This window comes from Limulus polyphemus, unplaced genomic scaffold, assembly GCF_000517525.1.
Source record: "Limulus polyphemus unplaced genomic scaffold, Limulus_polyphemus-2.1.2 Scaffold1255, whole genome shotgun sequence".
In the NCBI taxonomy this organism is placed as follows: Eukaryota; Metazoa; Arthropoda; class Merostomata; order Xiphosura; family Limulidae; genus Limulus; species Limulus polyphemus.
This window is the reverse complement of record NW_013666865.1, coordinates 56,089-73,962: the sequence shown is the minus strand read 5'-3', so window position 1 is coordinate 73,962 and position 17,874 is coordinate 56,089. Positions and strand designations below refer to the sequence as shown.

General features: G+C 36.7%; 1 protein-coding gene across 1 annotated transcript in view; it reads right to left on the bottom strand.

The window, feature by feature from the left end:
• LOC106462799 (neuropilin and tolloid-like protein 2) overlaps window positions 1-17,874 on the bottom strand; it is a 108,594-nt gene that overhangs the window by 43,949 nt on the left and 46,771 nt on the right. Inside the window, exons 5-6 of the mRNA XM_022390150.1 lie at window positions 16,252-16,442; window positions 3,466-3,663 (exon numbers count right to left, since the gene is read on the bottom strand). Of these exons, the coding sequence (XP_022245858.1) occupies window positions 3,466-3,663; window positions 16,252-16,442 (389 nt within the window). The remainder of the gene's footprint in view (window positions 1-3,465; window positions 3,664-16,251; window positions 16,443-17,874) is intronic.

The window sequence follows — 17,874 nt, the reverse complement described above, 5'->3', positions numbered from 1 at the left end:
TATTGTAAGATGGAAAAGAATCATCGATAAGAATATCGACTATTTCATTTAATAAATGTTTTGTTTTGATATATACGTTGTTTGGGTTTTTTCATCTAAAAATAGAGACATTAATTTCTTTACGACCTAATAGAAGCAATTTCTTTAGAAATTGTAAAGTGCTTTTGGTCATATTTGACTGAAAAAGAATCGGTAGTTTTTATGAAGTTGTAGGTTAAACTTTATTACATGGATGATAACCATCTGCATGAACAAGGATATCTTTAAGGTTTCTGCTCTTCTGGAGGGAGACAATGAGAACTTCGGGAAATATTTGTTTAAGCATTCATTCAGTTGTAGTAGATGGAAGTGTATTTTTCAGAATGTGCGAAACGTTTCTGAGTTTAAAGTGATAGGTAATAACAAGATGAATTCTATTTGAAACTTTAGTTTTAAGCTGTGCAATACTAAAGTTTCAAACTGAATTCCTCTTGTTCTTCTTTCGTATCTATTTGGTAAGTTGATTTCTTGGTCCTACATGTTTTCTTAACATCTTGAAATCATCATTAGGTGGTTATTGCAGTGGAAGAGAAACTTAAATGAACTTTGCTAAATTTGCCAGAGACCAATTTGCCATTATTGTCGACAAAATGCTCAAAACAGGTATCAGTATAACATGCGTAATGTGGGCCATTGTTGCATTAGCTACAGAAAGTCTTTCTCAACATATACACCATTAATCTAGACTGCCTTTACAGTCCAAAAAAATATTGTGTGCTAACCTTTACTGACAATATTTTGTTATATCGTTTAGACTCTAGAAAAATTAAAACGAAAGCAAGATGCAACCATTGCTTAGCAGTAAGAGCAAATAATGCAATAGCACGGGAATAGTATTAGTCTTTTCAAAGTCACAATTATGTTCTACACATTCAACAACAGACATAACTGACGAGGACAAACCATTACAATTCTTTGTGAGTAATGCTATCTCTTTGGAAGAAACACTGAAATACATGGAGAACTCATTGTAACCAAAGCACATTAACACCATGATAACTATAGTTACCAAAGGCACCAATGCTCTGAAAGTTGCCGCAGGAAATAGAAATGAAGAACATTTGTTTATGTTCTACCAAAGTGATATACCAATGACCATTATGAGTGCTACACAGCCAGATAAGATTGTAAAGTTACAAAAAAACTTGTTTTACACTGGTCAGAGGATGTATTTTACTCCTTCCATAAAAACCCTTTACACCTCACTAACCTAGCTGCATCCCATGACACCAACAATGTTTACAAAGCAATATTCTTCACAGTGTAAAGACCATTAATTTCATCATTGAACCACTGCTCTTTAAATTGGGATATTCGAGCTCCACAACAATCCCACAGACGCAAATCAAGTAGGTGATTGTTTAAAGGCACTTCAACAGAGAGTTATGGGTGGACATGTACGATAAAGCCGCCAATAAGATAATTTGCCACCATCGTATCTTAGATGTACTCCTGTGGAACAAATATTCGGCACCAGTGAGATCCGTGAAGGTCAGTCAAGACCGAAAATATAGATATTGATCAGAGAGTGAAGCAGAAAAGTCCTACCATCACCGATTTAAAGACTGGTGGACAGTAACTTTCATTGAAACCTAAGATGGTTCTGACACCAAAGATAGCAAAAGAGCTGGTTGGGCTTTCATTACCTTTAAGAACAACATAATGCTACATAAAGCTGATAGAGTATTTAAGTTTCACACAAATAGCACAGGGATGAAGCTGGAAGTCATAAAACAATCTATTCTATGTATGTACTTAACCACAAATAGAAAGTGTACCAATATACTGTCAGTGACTGAGAGGGGTAAGTTTCTTGATGGATGGCAGAAAACAAAGCAACTGTGTGGTAAGACCATCATCTGGATGAATGTGCCAGGCCATGAAGCTAAATGAGGACGCTGACAAACTCGCAAGAGAATTCCTTTAATCAAATTTAGAGTAATCCCACTGGTAGAATATCGAACTCCTCTATGCTACTAACGGAAAGCAGCAACTATAGAATGTCTTTGTCAACATTCAAAGAAAATGAGACTGCTGGAAAACAAAGTACCATATGATGTATCTAGTAAAATAAAAGATGGAAATCAGCAATACATCATACAGTTAGAAGTTCACTGGTAACATCAGAGAAGGAGCTCTATTCTACCTCCCTTGAAACAGCTGGCTAATCTCCACATGAGGGGTCAGCGCCTATCTACGCAACCCTTGGAAATGTCATCTAGAACTCAACCCAGTCTTACAGCTAATAATAAAATACCACTAAAGAGGAAGGAGTATACACGTTATACTCTTCTACCTCACGTGAAACAGCCGGTCTCCACATGATGAGTCAATTTTGGTTTTAAGAACCCTTGGAATTGTCACCTAGTACTAATCTCCAGCCTCCAAATGGCACAGCGAAATGCCTGCGGACTTATATCACCAGAAACCGCGTTTCGATACCCGTGGTGAGAAGAATACAGATAGCTTTTTGTTTAGCTTTGTGCTTATTAAGGAACAACAACTAAACTTCACTGATAAGATTACAAAAATATTTTAGATAATTCATTTAATAGAGATTTAATCACTCCAATTATGAACTTTACAGTTTAATATTTACTGTTTACAAAAAGCAGTTATTGTAAATGATTATTCTAAGGTTTATTCGAATCCTACAGGGTGATCACTAGACTTAAATTAAATACTAAACTATTATTACGTTCATAGTAACAGATGTCTGGCACTTATTCTTTCATTTATAGTAAATTATACTCTTAACTACTATTTCAATACTGAGTCACATGATCATCATGTGTGAAAAGTATTTATTGTTAAACACGTAAAAAACTGTCGTTAATCTAGTTACAAATTCAAAAATGAAAGTACCTAAATATTATTTCCTAGAAAACCATATATAACAAACAGATTATTGATGATATTCATACTACATATTCTGAATGAAAACCTTTATAATTTAAAGGATATTAAAATGACTTTATTTTTTTTAAGATAGGTCAGTACAAACGGCAATTTATTAAATATCCAGAAAACTACAAGGTGTATTGAATTTTTAACCATCACCAATTTGTATTGGACTATTAGAAACAAAGTAGAAGATTAGGCGAATTTCCTGAATATCATAGAAAAAGAAATAGAAGATAACAATTTCACATTTCCTAAGAAAAATGTATGAAGTAGAAGCAGTGATATTTGTTCCATAGAAATATCCGTGATATATCTAGTGTTCTTTCCTCAGAAAAATGTAAGTATTTGTGGTCCCTTTTTCGTAAAATAGTCACGAATTAGGAGATTAGACAATTGTATACTCCGCTCCTGAGAAAAAAACCAATATAGTTATGTCTATTATATGACAGACTGAAGATATACGTTTTTTTTTTAACTTATGAACAAATAGATCGTGATTCCATGTTTTAGAAGTCAACTTACCAATACTTCCGTAGAGCTGCAGTTCCAGTACTCGAATGTAGATGTGCATCCCGTGAGCCACTCTGATCAGCCAGATACACTTCACATCCTCTGGAAATGAGTCCGGATAGCCAGGAGATATGATTACTCCTCCAAATCCAGTCTCAATTCCACCACATCCTTTTACTTTGGGAGATGACTCAGGAGGAGGGACATCTTCTGCGAAACAAATAATCACAATCTCAAGAAAGAATTAATTAAATATTAAGAAGAAAGATGAGTCATTAATGTGAAACGTTAATTTGAATTATGTATTTAATTCACTCCTAAAAATATAAGAGTAACAGAAAGTTTGATTTTTAGACTAAAATAACATCTTAACCAAGGGTATTTATCTCCTAATATATGACTTTTACAAACAATTGCCAGATATAACAAAGAAACAGAAGACCACTCGGATGGAGATAAAATAAAAAAAGAGAGAAAAAAAGAGGCTTATTAGTATCCTAAGGGTGATGATGCAAAGAAGAACTATGGTAAAGAAATAGTAAGAAATTTGCTTAGTTTGATAGAAACGGAAGAAAGAAAATAGTTCAGCCTTTACCTTAAAACAGAAACTGATATAATAATATAATATAAAAAAATATCTTGTTAGTTTAAAACCCATTTTCATTAACGTAAGAGGAGATTAAGAAAGTATAATTGCTTATTATTTTAAAACTAATTTTCATTAACGTAAGAGGAGATTAAGAAAGAATAATTGCTTGTTAGTTTAAAACCAATTTCCATTAACGTAAGAGGAGACTAAGAAAGAATAATTGCTTGTTAGTTTAAAACTCATTTTCATTAACGTAAGAGGAGATTAAGAAAGAATAATTGCTTGTTAGTTTAAAACTCATTTTCATTAACGTAAGAGGAGATTAAGAAAGAATAATTGCTTGTTAGTTTAAAACCCATTTTCATTAACGTAAGAGGAGATTAAGAAAGTATAATTGCTTGTTAGTTTAAAACCCATTTTCATTAACGTAAGAGGAGATTAAGAAAGAATAATTACTTGTTAGTTTAAAACCCATTTTCATTAACGTAAGAGGAGATTAAGAAAGTATAATTGCTTATTATTTTAAAACTAATTTTCATTAACGTAAGAGGAGATTAAGAAAGAATAATTGCTTGTAAGTTCAAAACTAATTTCCATTAACGTAAGAGGAGATTAATTACTTGTTAGTTTAAAACCCATTTTCATTTGATTTTCCTAGCCGTTGCTATTTGACGGATCTCTGGATTAGTAAGCTGTTTCCATCAAACTGATTAGAATAGACGACTACGTCACATTTACCAAGGATATGCTCAAGTACACTCGGTTTAGTAGGGGTTCTGAAATTCACATGTACTTTGATAAGTGTTAGCAGCTTTCTTTTAGTGGCACTATAACTACGCATAGTATTGCTTAGTATGTAGGGATGGGCTGAGAAAGAAATGATTGCCGCATTCAATCTATTACTCTATGATGCTTACAAATAACTGATAAAGTTGAGTTTAGCCTTATCTAAGCACCTAAATTGCCATGATCGAGTGTTTCACAGCTTGCGAGTCTCCCAATAACATTAAAATGTATTGTTAAAGTGGAGAACTGGGAACTAGTTAAAGAGTCAAAGTCTTCATCATTCTTTTTTCTTTTCCCACGCCAGCCATAAAATGTGTGAAGTTTCGTAATGGATTTAGAACGACAGAAAAGCATGTTAAGACTACTTGGGAACAAGCTGTCCCTAAGCACTGTAGGAATGGGCCGAGAAAATCATCACCGCCACAATAAATCTATTATTCTATGATGCTTACACATAGCTGCTAAAGTTGAGTTAGTCTTATTTGAGCACCTAATTGCCATTATCGTGTGTTTCACAGCTTGTATAACAGTAATATTCTTCTACCACACGTATTTTTGTGGGGAAATAATAAAAACGAAAACTTCTACTTAGTAGTGAGTTTCATAAATAACAGTTTCATTTCTAAATCGCTAGATGGGAGCACAATGGTCTTTTTATATAACCACTGATTGTGACTTTTCATTCAGAAATATGATATATGCCAAAACAATTTCAGTAAAAATAAACGAATATATAAAGAATAATCTAAATTAATATTCAAGGTATCATTGAGATCAAGTATTCATCCAACTGACAGATCTATGTACGTGTTATTGATATTTGAGTTTCAAAACACCAGTTCCTTAGATATCAAAATAATATTTTATGTGGTGGTCTACCTTTCTTCAAAATTTCGACTTTCGATCGATCCTTAGACGATTTGGACCTTTTGGATTGTGTCTAGTGGGCTTTGGTGAGTTTCTTTTACTTAGTGCTTTTTGACTGTTCATTTTAATTAAATTATTGATGGTATACGATATTCTTTTTGCACTCTGGCCTTTCCCCTATCATAGATCGACCGGGAGCTGTCCTGTAATCTAATCGTCGCTGTGCCAAGCCTTATGACAAATTGAATACCCACTATCGTCTCTCACAGTCATCTCTTCCTTGCCACTCTGATCGGGACTTTGTTCCTCCACTTTGAGTGTTTTCTGTGCCTCCTGGTTCACTGACCTTTGCTGATGTTGTTACTTCTTCAACCACTGAACTACCTTCTGCTTCAACTAGTTTGCCTTCTTCACCTGTTCGTCCTCGGAAATCTGCCTGTATGACATTTCTTCTCCCCCTGTTTTGGTGTTTCTTCTGTGCCAAATGGAATCTCGATTTTTCAACATCCACACATTATTCCAAGAACTAACTAAATATTACCTTAGATCTAATATCCATCAACTCATTCCTACCCACAATGGTCTTATTATCAAAACATTCAATGTCTGCAGTTACAATAACCTCCCGTTTGTAATACCTGTCACCAGAACCACCCTACCTATTCTTATGGTAAACCTTCTCCAAAGAAGGATGATCCTACATCAGTGGCTCCAGTTAATAGCTCCAACCCCATTACCCTTCCTTCTAAGTCAGTTCTCCCTCCTCCAACTGTTGAGGACGTTCTTAATTTTCTCACGATTGCTCTACAGAATATACTTCCCTATCAGTGCCCATTTGTCCTCGATTGTATTCACCATGCAAGCCACCGTCTCGGGATTGAATTAGCATTGTCATTTTCGCCGACTATGGGAACCAGACTTATTAGACATCGAGACCGTGTGTTAAACTTCCTGCTTGTTAACATTTGCTCTTTCATTGGGAATGTTTCTCTGTTAGAGTTGTTTCATTATGATGTTGCTTATGATTGCATTATTCTCAATGAAACATTTTTTAAGCCTTCACAAGCTCCAAAGCTGTTTTGTAACCATTTTCTTTGCTGTGATCATATCTTACCCCTAATGATTTTTCCGAACATCTTCTCGTCGCTGCTAGAATTCTTACATTGGCCACAATATACATTCGTCCTGGTCATCCTCTGCCTTGTGGCTTTTTTATACTTTGGATCGACTTTTTCACAGTTATATCGTTTATGCTGACCTCCATAGCCATTCTGCTTCAGAGTTATCTCACTTTCACTCTGTACTGTGTGACCTTTCTGGCTCCTTCTTCCCTCTCTCTCCTTTGAGTCGCCCTATTTCAAATACATCTCCTGATGTTGTTTTTGCTTCCGTCAATCTTTACCCTTTTTTCATCAGTGTCCTTTTTTCTATTGATAGTGATAATCTGCCTATCAGGGTGCAGCTACAAACCACTCATGCCTCTATTCCTCCTCTTCCTCAACATCAGGTGTGGAATTTTTGTCGTGCTAACTGGGAACTTACTGCTCTCATATTACCAATGTGTTCTTTACCTCTACTACTACACATTAGAATCTCTTCTCACTGCTGGTCATCTTCATATTCATCGTTCTTCTTTCTCTTCTTATAAACCTGCAATACCTCATTGGGCTCTCGATCTACTCCATGTTTCTTCATTACTTCTCCATGATTACACTCGTTCTCATGATCCACTGGCATTCACTCACTCCCGTGGTCTACAGTGACAGGGCCCATAATCTTGTTCGAGCAGTCAAGCATCGCCGTTGGTATATGATTTGATCTTCTCTCTGCCAGTTTCCTTCTTCACAATACTGGCAACAATTTCGCCACCTTACTGGACAATGTACTGCTCCTTCCTACACTGTTCTGTTTGATAGGGTTGCTCCTCTGACATCAGTTGCTAAGACTGATGTTTTTGTCTCCTACTTAGGAGATCACTTTCAAGCTCCAGGTCAACATCCTTTAGATTATGAAGATACTTCTTATATCTATTGTCTGGCTGATCCTTCTCTTCCCGATCTCCAATGACCATGATCTCTACACCCGTCCTCTTAATGAACCCATCACACTTTTTGATGTTAATTTTTCTCTTCGTGGATGACCAATACTGCTTCTGGTCCCGATGGGTTGACTTACTCTCATCTTCGAAATGCTCCATCTCAGTTTTTGCTTCTTATGGTTTCCTTCTATAATTTTATTTTCGTACTGGCTCTTACCCTGCTTCATGGAAGACATCTACTGTTCTCCTCGTTTTAAAACCATACAAGTCTCCAACATCCTTGGCTTCTTACGAACCCGATTAGTCTTAAAAGTATTTTTAGCATGCCTTTTAAGTGGATTCTGGTTTGCAGACTATATACCCATTTGACTCTGTACAATATTATTCACCAAACCCAAACCTTTCAACTGTGGATCAGCTTCTCCGATTGTCTGATACCATTACCAATCATTTTAACACATCTAAACCTTCATGTCTTCTCCTTTTTGACTTTGTCAGTGCTTTTGATTCAGTTTGGCATCGGGGTTTGATTTACATGTTACGTTGTCTACACCTTCCTCAGTCGTATATTCGTCTTATTCACTCCTTTCTTCGGAATCACTCGGCTATGGTCTTTCTTAAGGGGGTACACTCCAGGTCGTTTCCCATAGCAGCGAGGGTTCCACAGGATTCAGTTCTCTCTCTTCACTTCTTTATACGTGTGCTATACGTGTATGATATGCCACTTCCAACTCCTCCTGTTTCACTCTATCAATATGCTGATAACACTGTCCTCCTCGCTACATGTAAAACGATAATTACTCTTAACAGATTTCTCCAGGCTGCTGTCGATAAATTCATCCACTGGACTCATCCCTGGCGTCTTTTATGAATGCAGTTAAAACCCAAGCTATTTTTTGTCCTACCCGTCACTAATTCCATCCAAGTCGTGACCCGTCTCTTTTTAATGTCCATGTTGAGAATATCCCACCCAAACTCTCTGATACTGTGAAATACCTGAGGGTCACTTTTGACAAACATCTCTCCTGGAATGCTCATTCTAACTTTTTTCACAGTAAATTTAATTCCTTGATAAGTTCCTCCTGAGGTTTCAACCCTCCATTTCTTCTTTAATGTACAAAGCCTTCATACAACTTTGGCCATATGGCCATTCTGCCTGGGTTTCTGCTTCTTTCTCCTTTTATGACCATCTCCAAGTGTCATAATGTCATGCTTTACCTTTGTCCCTTCCTGTGAAGTTACTTAGTCCTACACGTGACCTTTATGCTCGTATTACCTTTTCTCTACTTCTTGTTCACCTCCTTGATCTCCGGGTTTGTTATGTCCAGTGTTGCTTTTGTATTCCAATTGTTATCTTTGCCATTACACTTGTGACCCCTCTTCATCATGCTCTGCATGTCACACCTCCACTAAAACATCTCTTAAACTTGTATGCACTATCCCTTCCTCGTGGTGATTCTGAACATATTGACATTCTGCTGTCGTACCTAATACATTATATCTATTCTCCTGATTCACTAACTCCAGACCAGCATCATTAATGGGAACCTAACTCCATGTTCTCTCATCTCAGCTGCATTGATACACTTTCATATAAACTTTTGATGCTATTTTTCATTCATATGTTTTTGACCCTCATTTTTCTCTCTTGTTTCACACCCATTGCAACTTTCTTCCATACACTTTCTGGCCTTTTTCCCCCACATTCAACAATTTTAGTTTCTCTATTACTCACCTATTTTTTCTCCTTTTTATCAAACACGTCCTCTGGCTGAAGAGAAGGTGTACCCCTCTAGTAGTCCGCCAGTTTTGGACTGGAAGGAAATGCATCTCTTAATTACTTCTTCAAATTTTCACTAGGGCCGAGCTTGGCAGCTGTATGTGCATGCATGGACTTTCCTCTTTCGACTTGTAAGTATAGTTTCCACTTTAGATGTTAGTGATGTGTTTTTGGTTAAAGTTCAACTTGGTGTACCTTTCAGTAAGTTTTTCTTTCTTTTCTTTTTTGTCTTCATGGACGTTCGAGTGGGAGATCAGCCATATGGGCCAAATGAACTGAAGAGCAGACCACAGTCTGTTCGTTTTGTAGTGCCTTAGACTTCTTTACCCAATGAAGTTATCACCTATCTTAAGAATGAACTCAGCAACAGCTCCCTTATCTGTCTCCAGCATTTGGGAAGTGGTAAATATATTGCAACATTCTCCAGTGTTACCTTTGAATAGAAGCTTCTTGGCTATTGTCATTTTCTCCACCAGCATGATGAGATCATGGTTTCTCCTGCTGGATTCAACTACAAGTGGGTCACTGTCCATTTTGCACCATATGAATTAATCAATAATTCCACAGTGAAGGCCCTTTCAGCATATGGCCACGTTCTACACACCAACGATGAACATTATTCAGCTCATCTGGACATTCTCACTAGGAATCATCGAGTCCATATGGACATGTCTGCTCCTGTCCCTAATTTTCCTCGCATTGACCAATGTAAAGTTATGATCAACTACTCTGGTATGGTACGCCTGTGTCGACTTTGTGGGTTGAAAGGTCATGTCACTAAGGATTGTGTCACCCCAGATGCTCTAAATGTTTAGTCTTTGGTCACAACGCTCCTGTCTGCTCTGCTGTGTGTGTGTGCTATCTGCAGTGGCAACCATAGAGTTGCCACTTGTGCCCAAAGATCGACTACATACGCTAGTAAGACCAGTCCTCCTCCTCCAATCTCTTCTACTGTGGAATCGCCTTTGTCCCGTCATATCAGACGTCATCAAAGAGCATGATGCAGACAGTCTTCCACCTGTTGTTTCAGCCTCGCCTCCCAATCTCGAGGACAGCCTGTTTCCCTACAAGGATTCAGTTATTGAGTCGGTACCTGCAGAAATTCGGGTTACAACTGCCATTTCTGCTGCAATGTCTATTCCAATGACCAGTTGCTCCTCCCAAATGTTGTCTCCCTTGTCGATCCTCTTTAAGTTCAGTTTTTAAGTTTCTGCCTACTGGTCTTTTGGGAGTAGGCATCATTTTCCACCCAGATTTCCAAGGCACGTTACTTCATTCTCACAGTGATGCTGAGGGCAGGGTTGTATTTGTGGATGTTATTATTCATGGTCGCATGGTGTGTTTGGTTAATGTTTATGCTCCAGACAAGCAATCAGAGGAGCAGGTTTTTTTAACCTTAGATCACGATTTGTTGTCAGTGCATGATATTATATTGGGGGGAACTTTAACTATGTCCTTGATCGTCCACTGGACAAGATAGGGGTAACCCTTTGGTAGGGGTTAAGGGGGGTCCCAACCTTTATCCGACTTGTTGAAAAGTTATCACTTCCATGATGCCTGGTGCCAGTTGTATGGCCTGGCTTTTCTTGTAACATGGGTGGACCATGGTAGCTCATGCTGTCTGGATCGATTCTATTTCTCTCGTGCACTGCTTTCCAATCTGTACAGGGCTCGTGTATTCCCAGTTGGAAATTATTTGCAATATTTCTTTGATCATCGTGCTTTTATTCTTAACTTTTACGATTTTTATCCGAAATTCCATGGACCTAGAGTTTGAAGATTGAATAATTCCTTGCTGATCCATCCCTCTGTGCATGAGGACCTCCTTTCACTTGTCCAGAATCTTTGCAACAGTGCTGTTATCGATGGTCAATGGTGGATCACCCTCAAAAAATCATATCAGTGCTATCTTCATACACAAGACTTGCATCGGGCCTGCCAGAAACGACATCTGCTACATGCCAAACAGGAGGCACTGGCTACTCTTCTCTCTGGTAATACTGAAGATGCTGCTATGCTTCACAATATCAAAGGCCTTAAGTGTGAACTTGACAGCGAGTATTTTGAGTTATTTCATTCAGCCATTGTCCATTCCAAAATTTTGTCTTTTGACTCTGACACTTTGAATAGGGTACCTAAGCACCATCCCACCACATTGCTTGCCTCCAGCTACAAGATGGTTCCTTTGTGGAGGAGGTTTCTGATCTTCTTCTGACATGCCATTTTCAGTTCGTCTTTGCTACATCTGATGTTAAAACTTCTCTGTTGGATGAAGTTTCACAGTTCATTCATCCTCTTGATGTGGTTTCATCCTTTCAGCTCACTCTAACACTCACTGTTGAGAAATGTCAGCAGGCACTCCATTTCCTCCCAAAAGACAAGTATCCTGGTCTCGATGGACTCAGTGTGGAAATTTATCATACTGTGTGGAATGTCTTAGGTCATTATTTTGTGAGGGTCTTTAACAGTTTCTGCAACAAGACCATCTTCTCCCTGGTACATTGGAGGGGCTCATTTCTTTAATATGTAAGGACTATGGCAATGCTCAGGCTCTGTCTGCTTATCAACAGATCTCCTTGCTCAGTGTGGACTATAAAATTATTGCTAATATTCTAAGTCTACATTTGGATGATGTGTTTGGTACACTTATCCAACCTACTCAAACATGTGGCGTCCCTGGTTATAGCATCCAGTACAATCTTATGTTACTGAGGGACATTTTTCATTATATTGATCAATGTAATCTTCCCACTATCTTCTTGGCTCATGACCAGATTCAGGCCTTTGACCATGTTCACCACTGCTTCCTATGGTTCCTTCTGAAACATTATGGTTTCCCAGATTTCTTCATTACCTGTGTCTAATTTCTCTATCACGAGGCTAACAGCAAGATCTTGGTCAATGACTTTATGACCTCATCATTTACTGTTCTTCAGGCATGCGCCAGAGCTGTCCTTTGTCTCATCTTTTATATATTCTCGTTATTGAGTGCCTCTTGTCATTTGTAACACATTCTGCTGATGTTCAGGACATTCCACTACCTGGTAGAAATGGTCTCAGCATAAAATCTATCAGCCATGCAGATGATGTCAATTTTCTCTCTCTCCACCCGTCTTTCACTATGGAAATTAATTGACATTGTTATTACGTATTCTCTGGTCAGTGGTGCACAGTTGAACTACCAGAAGTATCGAGCCCTATGGTTTGGTCAGTGTGGAGGGGGGAGGTTCTGATGCACCCTACAACCTGCTCTGGTCAATGAGGATGTGAAGTGTCTAGGTATCTGCCCCCCCCCCCCGTGTCTACAAATTGGCATCATTTCCTATCTCATGTTGTGGATGCTCTCCAGGCTTACCAGCACTCCGCCCTATCGATTTTGTTCCGAGCTTCCATTGTCCATCAGTGGGTACATATTGTTGCAAATTGTTCACAATGTGTTGCCAGTTCGTGAATTCCAGTTCCTCCGACAGATGTGTACCTCTGAAGCCTGTCCCAGTTGTCGTACGTCTGTTGAATCTGTTCTACATCTGTTTGTATTGTGTCCCCTATTAAAATCTGTTTGTCAGTGGCTGGCACGCATCTTCAATGTGACTCGTATTGTCCCCAACACTGTAATTTATCATTTTCCTTAGCCAGTGCATCCTTGTTTGTTTTCTTTTTCCTATTGTGTCGCCCTCTGTAAGCACGTGCTGTGGTTAAATAGAAATCACTACGTCTAAGAGCACTCATCCGTTCGTTCACCAATATCTTCCATTAAGTTCGGTGTCGCCTTTCTCTTCGTCTTGAGGCAGATTTTCTTCGTCTCTTTTCCTTTCAGTTCGATGTGCTGTGATGTCCCCCCGCTATTCTTCTTTAATCCAGCATGTACAAGGTTCCGTTCATCTGCCATTTTAATGTTTCTATTTTCAGTTGTTCTATTTTTCTATATTATTTATGCTATTTGTTTTTCTTTTGACAAAATATCTGATCTAATCTCATATGTACATTTAGTGTTCTGTAATTCTCGTTGTGTGCATAACTTTGTTGCCGTGATGTAGTTGTAGATTTCGAACTTTTGTCTTTTTGTAAATAAAATTTCAGTATTGTATCATACTTCATGGCGTCCAGATGTGTTGCCCCTTTTCCCTATGACCAGTGACTGTATCTCTTTAATATTTGAATTTGTAATGTATTGTTGTATACTAGTGTATAATTTCATTTTGTGATATTAATCTTTCGATTTTCACGTATTTTTGTGTACTGGTGTATAATCACATTTTGTAATATTACTATTGAGTTTTGTATTAATTTACTGCGTTCTTCATTAGTAACTACTGTATCATTTGATGGTAATTTTCCTATTTTGTAATACGTTGTACCTTTGTCCTTTTGTAATTTTTTCTTTTGTTATTAAAAATTCAAAATGGTATCATACTTCGTGACCTGAAATCTCTATGATGTTCTACCTATTAGTCGACATGACCTTAGCACGTGGTGGAGTCCATTATTTGCATGTGTAGTTAGGTGAGGTTATGTAAATATCCCCTAAAGTCAGTTCTTCGCTCCAGAGTACTTGTACCATTGTGTAGAAACCATATTAGAGAAACAAATATGATGTTAACGATTGATTTTTACCATTGAATTAAAAAATGAAACAAATGTTAACTTATCAATCTACTGGAATGAAACTGTTTAAAAAGAAGATATATAAAACATAGGGATAGCAAAACTATAAAAGTACAGAAACAAGATAGCGTTAAATACATAAAATCATCAAAAAATCTCTATATAAGTAGCCAAATCTTTCCAAGAATAACTTTTGTCTACAACTAAATGTTGAATTCCTGTCAGTTGCACAAATTAAGCTTTGAATAAAAGCATCTGAACTGAATAGTGCCATGTATTACTCTGGCTAATAACCATAAGCTTGTAAGATTGACTCAGATACTTATGTTTGGATTTTTGTATGGTTTTGTGCATACATCCCTATCTTGTTTATGTACTTGTTTGGCTTTGATATTCCTACATCGTACTTAATTTTGCAAATTTATTTTTATTACTTGTATAACCTTGCTGGCAATAGGGACATAAATTCATAAACTGCATTTGATGATATTAAAGGTAGACTACAGTTCTTAATTATAAATAAAAATGTTGACGACAGTTATGTTTTAAAAGACATCTGAACTGTATCTGTAGATATACCGTTCGAAGTATGTTTTTCAACCGATTTGAACATTTGTTTGTTTTAGAGCACTGCCACATTAAGCTATCTGCAGTATCCACCGCAGGAAAGCGATCCCCGAATTTTAGCGTTGTAAATCTGTAAATGTATCGCTGTCCACTAGAGGACCCGATTTTAATAATGGAATAATATTTACTCATATATATGGTAAAATAATAACAACAAGGTCTTCTGGAACTTCAACTGTAAATGGTTTATTACGCTTATTTCAATGCTCACTAAGGATTCTATCTATGGCATACATGCGAGTCATTTTTACACAAGAATTCCTTGATTATTAAAAATCAGCTGGAAAATATACTGATACAGTTAAAGTGTGTTTTTAATTATAATTTTCACCTATAATTGCTTTTTTGTTTTAGATTAAAGATCGTTATCTAGCTTTAATGTCATCAAATGTAGTTTATAAACTTATATGTCCCTAGTGTCGGTAATATTATTTACTGTCCACTAAAAGAAACTTGTTAACGCGTATAAAATAACATGTGAATTTCGGAACCCGTATTAAGCCAAGTGTACTTGAACATGCCCTTGGTAAATGTGACATAGTCATCCATTCTAATTATTTCATTATCTTAGCAAGGACCAATGATGAATAGTATTTGCTCATCCAGGGACTAAGGCCAAAGATCTACCAAATAGGATCGGCTTGTAATAATTGTAGAACACAAAACATATCATCGCTAAATATGTTTTCGCTTTATCTACAAAACCGTAATATAAGTCCACTAAACTACTAAACACGAATGTAATAACCGTAGAATAAAAAACAGAACATCACTAAATATACTTTATCTACAAAACATAATGTAAGGACACTAAACACACGAGTGTAAACATCGTAAAATAATATAAAACGGAATATCGCTGAATACACTTTATCTACAAAACCGTAGTTTAAGGACACTGAACATAAGAGTGTAATAATCGTAGAATACAAAACAGAGCGTAGCTAAATATACTTTATCGTATTGTAAGGAAACTAATGTGATCAATCCATGAAGTTTCGGAACCTGCGTCCACCAAAATTTAGTATTAATTTACGGTAGTCTGTCCGCTTATGATTGACATCAAGTTAATTTTCTCTAATTAATATCATTATGTAATATTAACCCACTTGCCTTGTAAAGAGGAGCAAATTTATAATCCCAAAATATATGACTCTATAATAATGTAAGTTAAATTACCTGTGTTAAAGGTTTGTGTGAACTTTAATACTATAATAATGTAAGTTAAATTACCTGTGTTAAAGGTTTGTGTGAACTTTAATACTATAATAATGTAAGTTAAATTACCTGTGTTAAAGGTTTGTGTGAACTTTAATACTATAATAATGTAAGTTAAATTACCTGTGTTAAAGGTTTGTGTGAACTTTAATACTATAATAATTCAGTACTAGTACACGATTTTAAGCTACCACATTGAAGAATGTATGTTCTAATAACATTATGATGACTAACCAGAAAAGAGCTATTGTACACTACTTAGATTATATAAAATTAACAAGATCTCACTCTCAGCTCTAAAGTCATATTTTCCGTAAAAACCGCGGAACTGCTTGGCGTGATTGGTCCGAAACATTATCTCCATTTGGGGATACATTGATTGTATAGGAGAAGTGACATCTCTGCCGCAGAAACGTCCCACAAGCTGTTTAACCTTAAAGGCTGTCACTGTAGAAATGTCCACGTAATCCGTGAGGCACCTATGTGATAAGAATATGAATAATTCAATAACTTCAGTAGCATAACGAAAAAACAAGAAATTATGTGAAACGTAAGTTAAGAGTTTTCCACGGAAACATCACAAGGCTTTAAAGCACTTTGTGAGAGAACTAAATCAATATTCTCAACCAAAAAGGTGAGCGTAAGAGTACGTGATCGATGGAAATATTTTTCAGTGAAAAATGAGTTGGTGAGATATGAGGTACGAAACAGCAAAATTAATTCTAAGTTTCAACTTGAAGAGCTGGGTGTACCCTATTGGCTTGCGTGCCCGGATTGTAAATGCTAGGATTCAGTGTTAGTGACCCGTTGCCGTAAAAACACGCTTCGTACTTTGTAGCCATGGGTGCACTATAAGAGTGACGGTTAAATCCCATTATTCGATCAGACAAAAGTAAAGTAGTCCTATAGTTGACAGTGATGTTGACTAACTGTCTTAATTACAAATTATCAAATCAAAACGAAGTACGGACTGCTCTTGTGTAGTTTTGGGCGAAATTCTGAAACAAAATCAAGCGACTTGAATGTAGTGTTCATTTAAAGTTATGATGTTAATATGTTGTTCATCATAAATTAATGATGCGAACTTCAATGTGTTGTTTATGTTTCTGTGTTATGATATTGTAAATTTGTGCATAAGTAAGGTAATGGCATGTTTCTAGGTTTATAAGATACATTGAATAGCATGTTACTATCTGTACAATGCTCAAATTTTAGCTCTGTCGGAAAACAGAAAAATGGTTATTAGAATTATATTTAAGGTATATTAATATTCAAAATTATTTTATACTCTATGTGATCCTTTGACCAATCGCCCTGAAAAATGAATAACTATATAACTTGATTTTGTTTTCGTGTTTTTCATATCTTATATAACTACTGTTTTCTATGTATATTTTCAACATTATTTTTACTTCCTGTTTAATGTGAAGAGTCTACGAGTGTGCCGCAATCTCTCGGCTCATTCGCCTTTCTAATTGTCATGGTAACATCATCCGTTTCAACTTGAGGGCTGTATGATGACTTAAGTGTAATACAGTGCATGAGTTTGCTGGAGTAATGGAGGGCTTCTTATGTTTAACTGCATGTCTCCACTGGAGCGGTATTAATTACTAATGTTAAGCGCATTGCATGTCTCCTCTGAAGCAGTATTAATTACTACGGTGAAGCACACTGCATGTCTCCTCTGGAACGGTATTAGTTACTAATGTTAAGCACACTGCATGTCTCCTCTGAAGCGGTATTAATTACTACGGTGAAGCACACTGCATGTCTCCTCTGAAGCGGTATTAATTACTACGGTGAAGCACACTGCATGTCTCCTCTGAAGCAGTATTAATTACTAATGTTAAGTACACTGCATGTCTCCTCTGAAGCGGTATTCATTACTGCGGTGAAGCACACTGCATATCT